Below are 19,643 nucleotides of genomic sequence, written 5' to 3' on the forward strand. Positions count from 1 at the left end.
AATGACAGAGCCAAGGGGATTTGACAGCCGCCCCATGACTAAGAAATCGGGGAGTCATTGGTGACTCTAGGAGGGCCCGTTTCAGGGAGGAGCAGGTGATGGAAAGGGGATTAGTTAAGGGAGGAGGAGAGAATGAAATGGAGGCAGGGAGACTGGGAGGAAAGAGCAAGCAAGAGACGGAGGTACAGAGGATCTTTATTTAGTAGCTAAATGGTAGTTAGTTAGGCAGGCAGAAGAGGGAGAAAACTCACATGCGGCATCTGAAGATCTATATAGGATCATAATGCAAATCAGTGTTCTCCTAAAAGCTGGAAGCTTCATGCCAATGATACTTAATTTTAGCTGTGATTCCAGAACATCCGGTCCATATCTCCCCTTCATCCAAATCAACTGGCTGGATAACTGAATGTCAAGGTCACTCTTTTACTTAAAACCAGGCAATGGCTTAAGATGGTGGCTAGAGGCCAAGACGTGTCTCCTGGGTGATGTGGCCCCTGTTAGCTCTCTGCCTAGGTCGACCACTCACTCTCACCCTCGATTCCTGCCCACGAACCACATCCACCTTCTCTCTAGTTCCAGAAGAAACCACACTTCTTCCCACCAGGGAAGGCAGTAGGCACTTTGCCCTTTGCCCCACCTCCCTGCCTGCTTATCCCCTATGCAGCCTTCTGATGTTGGCTCCAACATCACTTCCTCAGGAAAGCCTTTCCTGACCTTCCACCTCATCACTCACCAAGCCCCCCCCAGCACCCTGGGCTCCCCCTTCAGCACTCCCCTCCACTGGTAATAGGGTACTTATTCCTGTGATGAGCTGATTAATGTCTCTTTCTCCACGTGAGCCAATGTCTTTTACCTGCCCACTGTACCCCTTGTACCAGCACTGTGCCTGCCACATACCAAGGGCTCAATAAATACTGTCTTGACTTAATACGTACAATGAAAAGTCAATTTTTGAAAACAACGGGCAACATCATTTAAGAGTGCATGGTATAAAACTAAACTGTGGTGAAAAGAAAAATCAAACCGTGATGTCTAGGGTGGGGGGTGAGTAGGGAGAGGTATGTCTGGAGAGGAGCAAGAGGACACTTACTTCCTGAGGTGACGGTCATGTTCTATATCTTGACAGGGATTTGGGTTACACCTGTGTATGCATTTGTCAAAACTTGGAAATATATACTTAGGATTTCTGGATTTCTCTGTATGTAAAATTTACCTCAAAAAAAAAAGGACTATAAACAAATATTGAACTATAATCAATGGCATGAATGCTGAAATATTTAGGGGTGAAATGTACTGATGTCTGCAACTTACTTTGAATACATCAAAAAATAAGATGAACTGATGGATGGGTAGAGGAAGGACAGATAAACGATAAAGCAAATATAGCAAAATGTTCACAGTACCATCGAAGTGGTAGGTATATGTCTGTTCACTGTACAGTACTTTCAATTCTTCTGTATCCTTGAAAATTTAATAAAATGGGGCGGGGCGGGGGGACGGCCGGCAGAGTAAAGCTGAAAATATATTTACCTTGTAGTCTAATCTGGTTTCAGATCCCATCCCCACTGCTTCCAAGCAACAGTGCCCTTAGACAAGTCAGGTTCATAAATGTTCTCTCAATCTTAGCTTCCTCCAAGCAAAATGGACAAGAACAGTGTCACTGTGAGATTAAATTATACAAAACTCTTGATCCACCAACTAACAAGTAGTAGCTGTTTCGTAAATGTTAGTCCTCTTACTCAGAAGTCAACATATCCACAAACTAGGGCAAACCTCCAATGAGACATGAAAGAAGAATCTTGTAAAATTTCTCCCTTGCTACATCCCTGGGGAAATTAAAAGAATAAATTAACTGTGCTATTTTTATAGGTAAAGACGCTGACCTTCCATCAATCAGTAGGACACTTGGAACTCCACGTCTGAGGAGAGATCTACGCTGTCCACACCCCCTTCCCCATCTGCCAGTGGTCACCACCACCCTCTGTGGGAGCGGGCCAGGGTTAACAATGGAGCCGCATCGGGCGAAAGATGGGGGAATTGTACGTAGTGCACCAAAGCCAAGACTCCCAACCCCCTCTCCAGATGTGCAAGGGAAAGAGCCACCCAGACGGGCCTTGAGATCTGTGACGGCATCTGACATGCTCTCAGAGGCTGTAGTCACCAGCCGGTCTTGGCTTTTAGCATAATTACACGACCTGAGAGATGACCTTATGGTCATAAATAAAAGCCTCCAATCGAAACTAACAGTGTGTACACAGCTGAAAGATGTCTAAGAGGCCACCACGTGGACTCGGCATCTCTAGGTTTGGAAGGTGGAAGAAAGGAGTCCATTAATGACACCAGCAAACGAGGTGGAAGTGCTAACTTAGAGAAGCAAGGAAAAACTATACCTTTCGGTGCTAGACCAATGCCCCTCCAAGAAAATGAGGTCTGGCATCTTAAAATCAGTGAAAGCGTTCATTACATGTCACAAGTGAGACGCTGCAGGCAAAGGAAGTTGCGATTTTTTAGAAAGCATCCCCGTGTGCCTAGTAGATGCACACTTAGGGCAACAAGTTATTTCAGGCTGCCTGAGCCAAACCTAACTTCCACCCTCTCTTCCTTGAAATCTCCTTCCCTGTTCCATAATTATAAGCCCACCTAGTTGGTAAGCCTACACTTCAAACTCCTTGGAGACATCCTACACTTACTGTGTAAGCTGCCCTGCATCCAGTCCGTAGATGGACAGGATCATCTCGGCGCTCAGCCAACCATGAGCATCTCTTCCCAAATCCATTGTCACATTGGTAGCTTGAAATCAGCCACGGTGACAGTATTTATACCATGGAAACTGGTCAACTCTATCAATCAGGCCACTTGTCATTGCCATTTTTCATAAAGCCAGCACATGAGCCTCTTTTTACTGTCATGAGGGAAGAGACGAATTTGGGGAAGTTTGCCCTATCCATACACCTAATTTAAAACTGCACTCTGCCCACTGCCAAGGCTGAAGGAGGGCTCAGCCTAGGAGGGTTTTTTTTTTTTTTTTTTTTTTTGCGGTACGCGGGCCTCTCACTGTTGTGGCCTCTCCCGTTGCGGAGCACAGGCCCCGGACACGCAGGCTCAGCGGCCATGGCTCACGGGCCCAGCCGCTCCACGGCATGCGGGATCTTCCTGGACCGGGGCACGAACCCGTGTCCCCTGCATCGGCAGGCAGACTCTCAACCACTGTGCCACCAGGGAAGCCCTAGGAGGGCATTTTTGAACCACCAGCCTTTTCACCTCTGGCCTCTGCTGATCAGATGAGGGGTAGACTCCTTACTTTTTTGGCCACACTATGGCAGCCTGATTTTCCCTCTTGGGAAATATAGACCTGGGACAGAGACTGGAGGGTGGGCGCTTACATGCAAAAGGCTTGTCAGCTCTGGCTGCAGGGAGCACCACGACAAGCAAAGCCGCCTGCAAAGGTTAGTTATGGGGGAACCCAGAAGCTACAGGTAAGCAGAGAAGGCCAGTCTGCAGAAAGAGGCAGATGGACAGGCCCAGCCTGCAGGAAAAGAGAGACAAGAGGCCTCCGGGTCCAGGAGACACAAATCCAGTAACCTCAGCCTCTCACTGTCAAGGAAGGCAATATAACGAAGTGGAGTGAGAGCCATGGAATCAAACCGCCTGGGTTCAAAGCCCACCTCTGACACTTAACCTGTCCAACGCTGAATACATTACTGTTAAATTGCTTTTTGCTTCACTCCCCGCACCTGAAACCCAGGGATCACAACAGAACCAACCTCACAGGGTTGCTGTGAAAATCAAATGAGCTGATACAAGGAGTAAATGCTCAAAAATGTTAGCTCTCATTTCTATCAATGAGTTACACTGTCCACGTGACCCCGTTGTATTTCATTCCTATTCCAAATCTGTCACATGAGATTTCCCTGTGGCCTGGAGCCCCATACTTGAGCTAGCTTTAGTGGAGGAGCTAGGTAATCTGTCCCCTAAATCACAGACTAATGAAAAAAATCCCTGGACCACTGTGTGACCTTTAGCAAATTACTTCCTCAACCCTCTCTCAGGAGTGATATGAGATTCAAACAAGAAACAAGAATGAAAACTTCTACAACTGTGACGTGCTCTACCAAACCCTGAGGAAGAGTATCCCCGTAGCAAATAGTAAATATATCACGTTAGCCATAAGAATGGGGAAACACTCGTTTCGAATGTCATTTCTATTGCTGGACTAGAGACAAGAACCCATTCTCCATTCCACTCCAAAAAAGGTTTAATCTCCCTGGGATTCACCAGGTTGATTCGTGTGTTCACCTCCAGTATTAATAAAATAAGAGGAAACTACCAAAGACAGCTCTGTGGCAGTGATTTTGTAACACGCTTCCATCCAGCTCAATTATATTCCAAAAATGCTCATAATCCAGATCTTCCTGCTCTTTTCAAAACAAAGACTCACATTTGATAATGATGTCTGTAGGTTTAGAGATATTTTGGTTCAGCTCTTTTCAACAAGGACTTAGAAGCTGTACTATTAATTGCAACACATTTTCTTCTCAGACACATTTTTCTTCAGGCTCCCTTGGTTCCCTCTTGACGTTTGGTAAATAAAAAGACAAGTGACTGAGGAGCAGCATTCACAAGCAGGGACAGAAGTAGAGGGGTAGGTCCAGGAGTCCTGGTTTCATTCTAGCACTTAATTCCATATTTCACATCGAAAGAGTAAAGTGAGAAATAACCTAGACCTTCCTATTTACTGGCACTGCATAAATACCAAAGCCATTTTGTGTTTCTGAGGTCAGGAGGTTTTCTTTCAAGCTAAGAATAGGTTTAACATATATAAATCTAAATCTAAATCAAATTCCCCTCTTGTGGTTAGGAGGCATTAGGCAAAGTCTCGCCTGAGTGGACAGATGGCAGGTGCAGCAATGACCTTGGGCTGAAGCTTGAGGCAGCTCCTTGGCCCAATTTACATCTGCATTAATTGATTTATACATAGTGTTTATCCCCGTTCTATTCGGTGTTTAAAAGGGTCCATGATTTTCCTTAAACATGTGTGGAAGTATTTTCCAGGGAAGGAAGCCAAAGAGTAGAGAAAAGAGGAAGAATGGTCTAATGATGATATTTCAACTCTGTAGGTTTGAATCCAATCTGTGGTTTTAAAATTGTTATCTTTTATAATAAGGGCTTTTCTGTGTTTCAGGAAGAAGTTCAAATTCTCTCATGACAAAATTTACTTCACATGGAAAGAGGGCCACAATACAGTGGTAAATGAAAAGAGAAAGGTATTAAATATTATACCCTTTATATCTTAAAAAAATTAAGTGAGGCTATGTATATAAATATTTGTATGAAAAAAGATCTGGAAGGACCTACCATATATATATATATATATATTTTTTTTTTTTTTTTTTTGCAGTTCGCGGGCCTCCCACTGTTGTGGCCTCTCCTGTTGTGGAGCACAGGCTCCGGACACGTAGGCTCAGCGGTCATGGCTCACGGGCCCAGCCGCTCCGCGGCATGTGGGATCTTCCTGGACCGGGGCACAAACCCGTGTCCCCTGCATCGGCAGGCGGACTCTCAACCACTGTGCTACCAGGGAAGCCCAGGACCTACCACATTTGCTTGACAACACAACTCTAGGAAATAGCAATGGAGCCAACAGGGCCTTTTTCATTTTGCTGCATACCTTGTGCATTACTTGAATTTAATAAAGTACTGTATATATTACTTTTACAACTTTTAAAAGCCAATGAAGATTAAAGATAAGCCAACATTTGGGGCTTCCCTGGTGGTGCAGTGGTTAAGAATCCGCCTGCCAATGCAGAGGACATGGGTTTGAGCCCTGGTCTGGTCAGAACCCACATGCGGCAGAGCAACTAAGCCCATGCACCACAGCTACTGAGCTCACGTGCCACAACTACTGAAGCCCATGCACCTAGAGCCCATGCTCCGCAACAAGAAAAGCCGCTACTGTGAGAAGCCCGCGCACCACAACGAAGAGTAGCACTCGCTCGCCACAACTAGAGAAAGCCACACGCAACAACAAAGACCCAACACAGCCAAAAATTAATTAATTAATTAATTAATTTTTTTTAAAAAGCCAACATTTGTCTGAGCATCAGGTTGGAACCATGACAGAAAACCATGGGAAAATTCTTCCCTTTGCAGAATGAGAGTCTGTGACTTGGCTTGCCACTAATATAGGAAGAGGTAAGAAAAGGATTGGTCTAACCCACCAAAACATCTGCTTAGGGCTCATAAACACATACCCAGGGTAATGAGGGAAGAAGGGAAGATCCTGAGGCTTTTGTTCACAGATGCGAAAACTAAGGCCCCAAAAAGTGACTTGATAAAACAGCAAACAGTCCGCTACGGGAGACCCATTTCCTGAACTCATCCAACACAATTTCCCCTCACCCAGGCCATTCTAGACCTGAAACCAAACTCTGTTCTAATGTCTAGGAAGTGTCCACTGGCACCCCTGAAAATGAGGAAATGTACTAGAGGTACATGACACTTTTTATTTTACTAAAGAAACCCTTGAGGGATCTTCTCATTTTTAAGACCACAGGTCTAATGGGAGAAATAATACCAATTCTACCAATTCTACATTTAACTAAATTCAATACTCATTCATGATAAAAATTCACAGCAAACTAGGAATAGTATTGAACTTCTTCAACCTGACAAACGGCCTCTACAAAAAAACAAAAAACTACAGCTAACACCATACTTAACAGTGAATGTTTTCCCTCCAAGACTAGGAGATCAAGGCAAGGATGTCCACTCTCCCCATTCCTATTCAACAATGTTCCTATTCAACAATGTACCTGAAGGTCTAGCAAGTGCAACAAGGCAAGACAAAGAAATAAAAGGCATACAGATTTGAAATAAGGAAATAAAACTCTCTATTCATAGATAACATGATTTTCTATTTAGAAAAATCCCAAAGAGTCTATAAAAAGCTACTAGATGGGCTTCCCTGGTGGCACAGTGGTTGAGAGTCCACCTGCCGATGCAGGGGACACGGGTTCATGCCCCGGTCCGGGAAGATCCCACATGCCACCGAGTGGCTGGGCCTGTGAGCCATGGCCGCTGAGCCTGCGCGTCCGGAGCCTGTGCTCCACAACGGGAGAGGCCACAGCAGTGAGAGGCCCGCATACCGCAAAAAAAAAAAAAAAAGCTACTAGAACTAAAGTGAGTTTAGAAGGGTCACATGATATAAGATTAATATTTTTTAAATCATATTTCTATATACTAACAAAGAAATTTTTAAAGTACTATTTACCAAAGCTTTGAAAAACATGAAACGCATATGTACAAAATTCATATGCTGAAAACTATAAAACATCGATGAAAGAAAAGAAAGAATACCTAAATAAATGGAGAGAGATATGTTCCTGGGTCAAAAAACTCAATATGGTTGAGCTATCGATCTTCTCCAATTGACCTAAATTCAATGAAATCCCAATCAGAAGGCCCGCATACCAAAAAAAAAAAAAAAAATTTAAGAGTTCATAAACTGGAACTACTCAAAATTTAGAACGTCTGTTCTTTGGAAAATACTGTTGATAAAATGAAAAGAAAAACCACACAGACTGGGAAAAAATATTTGCAAAAAACCATATCTGATAAAGGACTTGTATCCAGAATATATAAAGAAAGCTCAAAACTCAATAATAAGGAAACAAACAATCCATCTTTTTAAATGGGCAAAAGACTTCAACAGGCACTTCAAAGTAGAAATATAAACGGCACGTAGAAGATGTAAAGATATGCAACAATAACATCATTAGTAATTAGAGAAGTGCAAACTAAAATTATAACGCGATACCACTAAAATATTATTGGAATAGCTGAAATTTAAATTTAAAAAAAAGTTGACAAGACCAAGTGCCCGTGAGGATACAGAGGAGCAACTAGAACTCACTTATGCAGCCACTTCGGGAAAGGATTTGGTAGTTTCTTATAAGGTTAAACACATTCCTAACATATGGCCCAGAAATCACACTCCTAGGTCTTTACCCAAGAGAATGAAAACTGCCCACACAAAGCCTTTTATGCCCCAAACTGGAAACAACCCAAATGTCTATCAACTGGCAAGTGGATAAGCAACTGTGGTGCAATGGAATACTACATGGCAATAAAAAGGACAGGACCAGAGATGCAATGATTCTCAGGAGCATTACATTCAATGAAAGGAGCCAGACACAAAACATTACATACTGTATGATTCCATTTATATGACCTTCAGTTAAAGGCAAAATTATATGGGCAGAGAATCGATTGGTGCTTGTCAGGTACTGGGTTGTTGGCGGAGAAGACTGACTGCAAAGGAGCAGGAGGGAATTTTTGGAAAGTACGGAAATGGTCTATGTCTGGATTGTGGTTGTGGAACCGTGAGTGTATGCTTCTGTCAAAACCCGTCATGCAGAACGCCTAAAAAGGGTGACTTCTACTGTATGTAATTTACACCTTAATTAAACTTGACTTAAAAAAAGACGAGTGGTGGCTCATGGGTGTGCTTTACGTACAGCATGACATTTCAAAACTCTGAATTCGTTGGTGACATTTGAAAACAAGATTTGAAGTAAAGATCTAGCTTTTCTTGAGAAGTCAGAACTTTGGCACCCTGAGCCTCACTGCAGCTGGGCAGAGACAGCCTCTTTGGACAAGGCAGGTACTTTCTGTCTTGCCATATCCTCCCTCCTGGCCCAGAGGTACCTTACCAACCTGCCACTGAGTGAGGATTTCTTGTCCTGGGCTACAGGCTGCTTGAGGGCAGGGGCCAGGCCTGGCTTCATCTCCACTATACCTCCAGTATTTAGGAAAGAGTTTGACCTGGCATATGCCAGGTGCTTGATAAATACCATCAAATCAGTGTGACTCACTTGCCACCATCCTATTGGCTACAATAACTGACATTTCCAATACCTGGATTGCCAGCTGCTCCTTTGGTCCTGGAGTCCCCACAGGGAGCCACCATCCAAGGCAGCCATCCCGTGACCTAGAATAATGTGTCCCTCTGTGTGTTTAGAAATCCCCTGTAATGTGTTGTCAAGCAACGAAAATGTTTTAGGGTCATTCCAACTATTCATTTTTGTCTGGAGAAGAGTGGAGTTGTTGTTTGTTTTAAAAAAAAGAAAAAAGAAAGAAAGAAAACCACAAGAAAGCCTTCAATAAGGGCTTGAAGGTTAATGAAAATGAAAAAGGAAACATGCACATTCATTTTGAATATTCTCAGATCATATTCTAGTAATTCAAGACTTGAGATAAGTAGGCTTCTGAGAGATTCTCTCAGAAGAATTTCAGTATCTCAGTTTCCACAGTGATGTTCGGTTTTAGAGAAGGGTGAGGGGCAGGGAGGGGACATCTGATTTCTGTTTGATGTCTATATTAAAAGCACAGACTCATTAGTCCAAAAATCTTCTTCTTTACTTCGTGTGTGGGATGGGAAGGAAAGGGAGGCAAGTTTGGGACATCTTGCAAGTATCTTTGAAGCACTAATAATTAATATTGAGAGTAAAAAGTCTAAATATATTTTATTGGATTATCTATACCTGGAAAAAAAAAAGCCCACCCAATCAAACACTCTTGCTATACATCTTTAATGTTAAAAAATGAGAAAGTACATGGCACAAAAACAGAAATATAGATCAATGGAACAAGATAGAAAGCCCAGAGATAAACCCACACACCTATGGTCAGCTAATCTATGACAAAGGAGGCAAGGATATACAATGGAGAAAAGACAGTCTCTTCAATAAGTGGTGCTGGGAAAACTGGACAGCTACATGTAAAAGAATGAAATTAGAGCACTCCCTAACACCATACACAAAAATAAACTCAAAATGGATTAGAGACCTAAATGTAAGACCAGACACTATAAAACTCTTAGAGGAAAACATAGGAAGAACACTCTTTGACATAAATCACAGCAAGCTATTTTTGTATCCACCTCCTAGACTAATGGAAATAAAAACAAAAATAAACAAATGGGACCTAATGAAACTTAAAAGCTTTTGCACAGCAAAGGAAACCATAAACAAGACGAAAAGACAACCCTCAGAATGGGAGAAAATATTTGCAAACAAATCAACGGACAAAGGATTAATCTCCAAAATATATAAATAGCTCATGCAGCTCAATATTAAAAAAACAAACAACCCAATCCAAAAATGGGCAGAAGACCTAAATAGACATTTCTCCAAAGAAGACACACAGATGGCCAAGAAGCACATGAAAAGCTGCTCAACATCACTAATTATTAGAGAAATGCAAATCAAAACTACAGGTACCACCTCACTCCAGTTAGAATGGGCATCATGAGAAAATCTACAAACAACAAATGCTGGAGAGGGTGTGGAGAAAAGGGAACCCTCTTGCACTGTTGGTGGGAATGTAAATTGATACAGCCACTATGGAGAACAGTATGGCAGTTCCTTAAAAAACTAAAAATAGAATTACCATATGATCCAGCAATCCCACTACTGGGCATATACCCTGAGAAAACCATAATTCAAAAAGACACATGCACCCCAATGTTCATTGCAGCACTATTTACAATAGCCAGGTCATGGAAGCAACCTAAATGCCCATCGACAGACGAATGGATAAACAAGATGTGGTACATATATACAATGGAATATTAGCCATAAAAAGGAATGAAATTGGGTCATTTGTAGAGACGTGGATGGATCTAGAGACTGTCATATAGAGTGAAGTAAGTCAGAAAGAGAAAAACAAATATCGTATATTAATGCATGTATGTGGAACCTAGAAAAATGGTACAGATGAACTGGTTTGCAGGGCAAAAATTGAGACACAGACGTAGAGAACAAACATATGGACACCAAGGGGGGAAGCAGCGGGGGGTGGGGGTGGGGGTGTGATGAATTGGGAGATTGGGATTGACATGTATACACTGATGTGGATAAAATGGATGAGTAATAAAAACCTGCTGTATAAAAAAATAAATAAAATAAAATTCAAAAAATAAATAAAATCCTTTTGGAAAAAATAATGAGAAAGTACAAATATAATGTAATTATAACCCATCTGAACCCTCTTTTGACCTATCTCCCCTATGTCTCTGCTTTCCTTTATAAAAAAGACTAAAAGAGTTGTCTTTTTCACTGTCTCCGATTTCTCTTCTTCCTTTCTTTCTTGAACCCATTGCAGCAAGACTTTTGTCCCCTCCACTCTTAGGGCCACCAAACATCTCCACATCTCTAAATACAACATCCATTGCTAGTCCCTATCTAGCCTTCTTCAGCCTCTTTTGCTGGTCCCCCGTCTCCTGAATCCCTAAATGCTGAAGTATCCCAGGTCTCATTGCTGAGATCTCCCCCTTCTCTATACTTTCTTGCTTAGTTGCATGCTGATGGCTCCCAATTTTATACCTCTGGACCCAATATCAGCCTGGGATTCCACACTACTTTGTTCAGCTGGCTATCTGACATCTCCACTTGGATGTTTAATAAACATTTCAACCTTAACAAACCCAAAACCAACTCTTTATTTCCTACCCAAATCCTGAGCCTCCTGCAACCTTCCCCATCTCCATGGCAACTTCAACCTCCAGTTGCTTGAGCCAAAATCCTTGGAGCCATATTGGTTCCTCTCTTTCTCTCCCACCCCACCTCTAATCCATGAGAAAATTCTATTAGCTCCATCTTCAAAAGATGTCCAAAATCTAACCACTTCTCCCCATTGTCTAAGCCATCCTACCTGGTCTCCCCATTTCCACCCTTGACCTTACTTTTTTTTTTTTAATTTTTATTTATTTTTGGCTACATTGGGTCTTCATTGCTGCACGCGGACTTTTCTCTAGTTGCGGCAACGGGGGGCTACTCTTCGTTGCAGTGCGCAGGCTTCTCATTGTAGTGGCTTCTCTTGCTGTGGAGCACTAGCTCTGGGCACGTGGGCTTCAGTAGTTGTGGCACATGGGCTCAGTAGTTGTGGCTCTTGGGCTGTAGGGCGCAGGCTCAGTAGTTGTGGCGCACGGGCTTAGTCGCTCCGTTGCATGTGGGTTCTTCCCAGACCAGGGCTCAAACCTGTGTCTCCTGCACTGGCAGGCAGATTCTTAATCACTGTGCCACCAGGGAAGTCCCGACCTTACGGTCTTTTGTCCCCATGATAGCCATGGGCATTTTTCTAAAACTGAAGTCAGATCACGTCACCTCTTGCTTAATCTCATTCAAAGTAAAATACCAAGTTTTCACTTTGTCAAAAAGTCCTATATGATCTGGGCCCAGCTCCCACTTCAACGTCATTTCTTACCACCTTCCCCCTATTCACTCAATTCCACATGGCCTCCCTGCTGTTCCGCAACCATCCCAAACACAGTCTCTCCTCAAGGCCTTTGCAGTCGCTTTCCCCTCTGCCTGAATACCTTTTCCCAGATATCCACTTTTAAGTATCTACTCAAATGTCACCTCGACATGGGGGACATCCCCCATCACTCTAGATAACCAGGCACAATGAGGGTACACATGCACATAGACATCAGCCTCTTGCTATCCTCTTACCCTGATTCATTTTTCTTACCACCATCCAACCTACATTTATTCGTTTATTTTCATTTGCTACTTAAAGTGGGGTCAGCGTCAGCATCACTCTGATGCTTGTTAGAAATGCAGAACCACAGGCCTTATCCCAGACCTACTGAATCAGAATCTGCAACGGGATCTTCAAGTGATTCACATGCACAGTAAAGTCTGGAAAGCACTGGGCTAGTTCCTAACTGCCATGAGAATGGGAGCTTGTTTTCTTTCATTATTGTAACCTCAAAAAGCTGAGGTACTCAAGATACATTGAATGAATGGATGGATGGAGGGATGGATGGATGAATGAATGAATGAACAAATGAACTGTTGCACCTGTTTCGAATGGGACTCCAATCTGATGATGTATAAAATGTTGGAGAGGGGTAAAAAATGACATCCTAGGTCAAAATTATCCCCCATATATTGTGCTCAATTAGAGATTCTTTCAAAATGCAAATACATTCCCTGAATAAAGCAGTCATTAACAACTTGCTGTGGGTTACTTAGATGAGATAATTATTCTAACATCTAACAGAATCATCCAAGCTAAGGGAACAGGAGTGAAAGAAGGCTGAAACTTTAATGAGTACCTACTCTGTGCTGGGCATTGTAACAGGCAAGAGGGAAACAAAGATAAATCAGGAACTTACAAGTTGGTGAGAGAAGCAGAGGAGGGCCGGGGGGGTGGAGTGCCTGTGAGGAGGGCTTGAGAAAGCCCAAGGGCAGTGAGAGAGTCCAGGGTACTCCTCGCTATAGCATCCTGTGCTTCTGGCCACAGAAGTAAAGAACCTCTACTTCTCCTCTGCCTGAAATGCCACCATCAACCCTGCCAACACCTACTCATCCTCCAAAGCTCCCGGTCTTCCAGAATTAACTGTGCCTTCGTTTTATTTGCTCTGACCACACAGTATCAGAGTTTAAGGACGTGTATCACCCTATTCATGAGGGGTTTCTATAAACTGCCTGACGCTTATGCATGTCTGTATCCCCTGCCCCAGCACAGCACCTGGACAGAGTAAATGTTCAGTCAATTTTATAAGAACAGCTAGCATTCACTGAGCATTTACTATGTACCAAACACTGTTTTAAACACTTCGGATACATTAACTTATTGAATCTTCACAACAGACTGGAGCTATTATTATCCCCATTTTACAGACAAGAGAACTGAGGTCCAGAGAGGCCAGGTCACATAAAGGAATGAGCACTGCACCTGCACCTAAAAGACACACAGGAAATGTTTACTGACATGAACTGAATGGAAGATCAGAAGATCGGGAAGTCAAATTTGAACTTTACCAAATCTGCCCAGAGCCTCAGAGGGCAAAACAGAATGGGGAGATGTCAGAGCTTGCTTCTGTAAAGAACCTTCTTTTCCACACCAGTCTCCCACATGCAAAATAAAAGTCAGGGAGCAAGGGTTTCCTGGAGATGGAAGTTAGGAGAGGAAGTCCAAGAGAGGACATTCAAGACAGCAGCCTTGAGAAGGAACTCCAATTCCTCAGGAATATAAAATAAAAAGAATTTGGGGTGGAGTGGGTGGAGGTGGGCTGGGAACACACTGCAGGGGCTCCAGGACACAAAGGTCCTATAGCACTGTCCAGAAACCAACCTATTTTTACCTATTTGTCAGCCAAGGCAAATGTCTGCTTAGCCTTGCTTAAAAAACAAGATGCGGCAACCATGCAAATGACATGACTGTAGCAAGCTAGCACGTTCAGGGGGAATCTTAGAATCAGCGTTTGGCTTCGCATGCAACCCGGCCTCAGACTCACTCTACAGCGAGTGGCAGCAACAAGCAGCAGCTGTGCCTCAGAAAAAGTTCAAAACCAGGGAGTCTGTTGAAAGTCAAAGGTCTCAGGAAAATGTCATCTGTTCTCCTGCCTCCCTCCTGACACTGCTTCCTCCACAAACCCCTTGGGACTCCCTGCATCAGGTCCAGGACGCACTCACCCCGCAGTAAAGCCGCCTCAGGTAGAAATCAGAGAACAAATGAAAGCAGGCAGGAGGCAAGGTAGTGAGCCCAACGTTTAACTCTTCCATTGAGAGAGAAACAAGTCATGAAGTTGAATCAGAGGCAAACACACGGGAAAGCGCGGAGCCCGGCAGTAGACTCTGGATCCACAGGTGAGCTGGACCACGGGAAACTGGTCATCAAGAGTGACAGCAGAAAGGACACCCAAAAAGCACGGAGGACGCAACGAGTCACTCCAACGAGAAGGAAGAAGACAGAGGACTACTGATTTTTACCATCATTTAAATCAAAGCATCTTTCCTAGCAATCCCCAGGATCCCCACACTAAGAGAATAAAGGAAAAGGTCATCAGGGCTAAAAACAAAAGATACAGAACAGAAGTCCCCTAAGTCAGGCTCTGGCAGCCTGAAAGAAGAGCCAAGAAAAGTCACAGAGGTTCCAAAGGGGCAAAGTACAAAGGTCAGAAGAGAGATCAGAAATCAAAGCCGATCAGAGGAAATCATCTGACATATCAGGCCGAATAGGATAAATACATAAGATCTAAATTTCACATATTACAAACGGTTGAACAGATTTTGGTATCTGCACTCAAATGAAGACCTTCCGTAAGTTGGTATCTCATAAATTGTTTACAAAACTATTAAGGATCTGATTCATTTTAAATAAAAACTCCAAGTGTGTTTCTGATCCAGTGAATACTAAGGTAATTACATGTGTCTGACTCAGAACTTACCTTTTAACCATCAAATACACATCACTGAAAACTGCTAGAGGCATAAAAACTGGGGGCTAAAGTTCTTCGGAGGTTTTCTCGGTTCTCGGGCACACATCCAAAGATTACTGAACTTTCTCACCACTATGATCACAATAGACAATTCCTGGAGAGCAACTTGCACACATAGACACCTCATGTCAGTAACCTTTTGAGTGAATCAAAGGAAAATGGGCTTTGAATTAAGCTGTTGAAGACAGGAAATGTTTTTAACCTGAAACCCTCTTATCTAAAACAGTGTGAACTCCTTCATAATTAGGAGATTTAATCTAATTGGGGGGCGAGGCACATTGGGAAAAAAACAGTCCTCTTTAATCCTTGCTAAAAACCACAGAAGTACAGAAGCATACTGGCTGAAGCAAGGGCTATATTCCTTGATAAATGAAATGTACCAAGAGCCCAGAATTTCACAAATAAAAGCCTGCCCTTTACAAGTGCCATAGTAATCATTCTATTTCAAAGGCAATTGCTGACCGCACAGGGTTTTTGGAAGAACATTAGCCGAATAATCCCCCCTAAATAGTTACAACAGATTTTTAAAAACCGTCCAAGAAATTAAAGAAATCTATTTCCTGAGGATTCTTGGGAGTCAAAAGAGCTAAGCATGGTTATTTTTAACTAACCTCCTGCAAACAGTGGATTATACACTCGATCCCTTTGCAAGACGCGAGCAATTATTTTAGGTACCTCTATCCCAAAAGAAAAAGGAGTCTCCTGTCAAGACAGTGAGGAAAACGCCGACACGGGAATTGCCTAAAACTCTCTGGGCCACCTCGTGCAGTTAAAACAAAGTGGACAACCGTCAGGGAGCCCAAAACATAGTAGACGTCCCCACTTTGTGTGTCCTACTAAAACACATCCCTTTTCAGGTGTCCTAAACACAGCATATCTTTATCTAAATGAAGCGTGCCTTGGGGACCACCAGGAAGGACCTGCCACTTGTCCAGAAGGAAGATGCGAATGCACCTCTTTTTACTTCCCCGCCCAACGGTGCCTTCCCGGGAGACAGATTTCTGACAGTTCGCCTGCTGTTGCAGCAGCAAAGGGAGGGGAAACTCCTAGCGCCGGTGCCGCAAAGACCTCTCCATCCACCGCCACCCGGTCAGGTGCCGGCCCCGACGGGCAGCCCCGCTCCTCCAGGAACCTCCGCGGGCACAAAGCAGCCGCCAAGTGCTTACCCGGGTCCGCCAGGCAGTGCTCCGGAAGGGCCGCCAGCAGCAGAAGTCCCAGCAGCAGCAGTGGCGGCGGCAGCGGCAGCGCATCCTGGGACCCGGCAGCCCGGGGGCCCCTCACGCCCGGGCAGCGCGCGGCTCCCCCGCCAGCCCGGCCGAGCCCGCACGCCCGGATCCGGCCCCTGCGCCCCCGCACCTCCGGCCCATCTTCCCTCGGGCCCTGGGGTTTCGCCTCCTGCCGAGCCATGGAGTCGCTTCACTCATCCAGGCCACTGCCTCGCTCCGCACCGCTCCGGGGAGCCCAGCCTTCGGCGACCCGGTCCTCACCGGGCATCTCCGGCCACGGCCCGGGCGCCGGAGGGCGGGGGCGCCGGGCGGCGCGACTCGCTGGCTCGTGCTGCCGCGCCAGGAGCGAGCTCCGCGGAGCCGCGGCTTCACTCGCGCAGGGGCCGGGGCCGCATGGAGCCGCGGCGGGAGCGGGCCGGGGTTCCCACGGTGCCGTCGCCGCGCGCCGGCGCGCCCGGGGCAGCAAGGGTGGGACGGGCGCCGCCCGGAGCCCCCACCCCCGGGCGGGCTCCCGCAGACTGAGGGGGCGAGGCTGCGAGCCGCGGGGGCAGGCAGCCGCTGGGCGCGCTCAGGGCCCTCCCTCCCGCCGCCGGCTGCAGCCTCTCCGCCGCGCTCTCCTCGCTCGCTTGCTCGGTCTCGGGTTCCAGCTCCGGCTTCGGCTCCCTGGCGGAGAGTGTTACTGCAGCTCAGAGCGGCGCCTCATTGACAAAGAAAGCACGTAGCCACCCGAGCGGGCGAGGGAGGCGAGGCAGGCGCGCGCGCGCATCCTCGCGTGGAGCCGCCGCGCGCCCCCCGTACCCGCGCGCCCCGCCGGGCTCCGGGCTGGGGAGGGGACCCCTCGCGGCTGTTCGCGCGCCGCGGACATCCGTACAGGGCGTTGGAGGGGTGGGCTTCCCTTCCTCGCATTCCCCACCAGTCCCTCGGCTAGAGGAGGGGAGATGGACAGGAAAGGTCCTCCGGCCCGGAAAAGCGGGGTAAAGAGTCGTGGTCAACGTGCTGAAGAGGTCAGAAAGCCCTTTGGCCTGGGTTTTGGAAAGCCCTTTAGATGGGGGAAGCGCTTTGTGCTGTTTGTTCACTACTTCTCTGAGGGGCCCTCGGACACCCGAATGCCCGTTTTACCCCTGAGGAACTGAAGCGCCTGTGGCCTAGTTGCAATAACATTCTGGGTTAAAACGCGTTATAAATATTTATTGCAGCCACACAATGTGCAAAGCCATGCACATTGGAAAGACCAGGGGAAAGTCTCTTCATAAAAGTCCCTTCCTGAAAATAGGACATTTAGTCGCTATCCGGTGGGACACAAGGGCCCGATATCAGCAGAACTGGCCTCCTTGCTTTTCCCCTTGCGAAGCTGGATGTCCTGAAGCAAGTTACCTAGTTCATTGGAGTTTCACACATCCCCTATTTATTGACTAATATTTTTTGAGGGCCCACTGCTTGCCAGCTACTATGCGAGGCATCAGGGATCTAACTGATGAGCAAAAATATAGTCCCTGATGTGATGAAGCTCCAGCTCTATTCGTTCAAGTGCCTGTTATGTGTCAGGCACTGTTCTAGACACTGAAGACAACAGCCACCAACAAAATCCCTGCCCTCTTAGAGCTGACATTCTAGTGGAAGTACACTGGCAATAAACAAATAAGTAAGAGATAAAATGTCAGCCGGTGATAAAAGCTATGGAGAAAAATCAGTGTAAAAGAAAAAATCGGGGACGGAGTGTTGCAATGTTAAATAGAGGGAAGGAAGGTGTCACCAAGAAGGTGACATTTAAGCAAAGACCTGAAGGAGGTGAGGGAATAAGCCTGGCAGGAAAACATGCCAGGAAAAAGGGGCAGCAAGGGTGAAAACCCGGGAGCACAGCTGGCTGGGGCATTCAGGGCACAGCAAGCCAGCCAGTGGGCCTGGAAAAGTGTTAAATCTCACTTACTGTGCATCTGTAGGATAGAAATAACACCATATTTCATCTAAGACACACATTTTTTCACATATTAACTTCTCAGAAGTCAGATGTGTCTTATCATGCACCTAAAATTTGTTGACATATAGTAATACCTTCTTGGGGTTCTTATTATTTAAGTTTGCTGTTCAATTAAATCACTTCTGCTGTTTTTTTAAAAAATTGCAGTCTAACTGCGGCAATAAAACAGCTCAAAAAAATCATTTTGAGCCACTAATGAGAAAGCCATGATTCAGACAACACCATAAGATAGGAGGCATGGTGCTGGCCACAAGGGGTGTTCCCAGGGACAGCGGGGTGGAGCGTGATCGTGCCAGCAGTCCAGGCAAAGTTGGACTGAAAGATGCCAAAGTTTGGAGCAGCGGAGGTGTTGAGGAGCAGGGAGCATGGAGGGAAAAGAGGGCAAAGAGAGCAAAAGTGGGCAGGGAGGTAGAAAAAGGCATGTGTGGAGCCCTGGGGCCCCTTGTTTGAAGCTAAGAACTCTGTTAGGAAGAAGTGGGAGGGGGAGAGGGGAAGGAATATTGGGACCAACTTGTGGAAGTCTTTGGACACATTAGGGCTTTTTCCCAAAGGGAGGGAGAGGAAAAGGGGAAGAAAAGTCAGTCTCAGGAGCACCAGTGATGTGCGGGCTCTGAGTTAGCAGCTGAGGACACACAGGCAGGTGTGATGGAGAGAAATATAAACCCTTGACTAGTCATAGCCTCCCCTGCCCCACCCCACCAAACCCAGCCCTTTTCTGCACATTGCAGTGGGGAGAGAATAGAGAGGGAGGCTAGGACTGAGGAAGCCAGAGGGGCTGAATGAATTCACATGGAAAGGGACAGAACGTTGCTGGCCTAAGAGATAGAAAAGATCCAGAAGGGGAGAGGCTATGAGGCAAGAGAGGCAAAACCCAACCAAAGCTGGGTTCTCTGTGAGCATGTAGAGAAAGTGGAGAGAGATTTGGGGGACAGAGATTTGGGGCTGAGAGATAGCAAAGTATATCCTCTGCATTGTAAATAGGATTTTCCCTTCAACATTAGTTGCCAGAGTTAGATAAGGTATAAATTACTTGTCAGTGTTTTTGGTGGTTAGACTGATGTTTCATTGAATCTTTCTCTCTGATGAGCTGGCCTCAAGAGCAGACACAATGCTTATCCTCAAGAAGCCCCAGTCTCAAATCTAGTTAGGG

At 45.5% G+C, this 19,643-nt stretch overlaps 1 protein-coding gene across 1 annotated transcript in view; it reads right to left on the bottom strand.

Moving 5' to 3' along the window:
* The window catches only part of KIAA1549L (KIAA1549 like), a 281,195-nt gene extending 263,242 nt beyond the window's left edge, over window positions 1-17,953 (bottom strand). The window contains exon 1 of the mRNA XM_089914969.1: window positions 16,456-17,953. Coding sequence (XP_089771095.1) covers window positions 16,456-16,696 — 241 coding nt within the window. The 5' untranslated portion in view covers window positions 16,697-17,953. The remainder of the gene's footprint in view (window positions 1-16,455) is intronic.
* Window positions 17,954-19,643: the final 1,690 nt, after the last annotated feature.

This window comes from Delphinapterus leucas, chromosome 7 (genome assembly GCF_059928025.1).
Source record: "Delphinapterus leucas isolate spDelLeu-1000000601 "Yukka" chromosome 7, BTC_Dleu_Yukka2, whole genome shotgun sequence".
Lineage (NCBI taxonomy): Eukaryota > Metazoa > Chordata > Mammalia > Artiodactyla > Monodontidae > Delphinapterus > Delphinapterus leucas.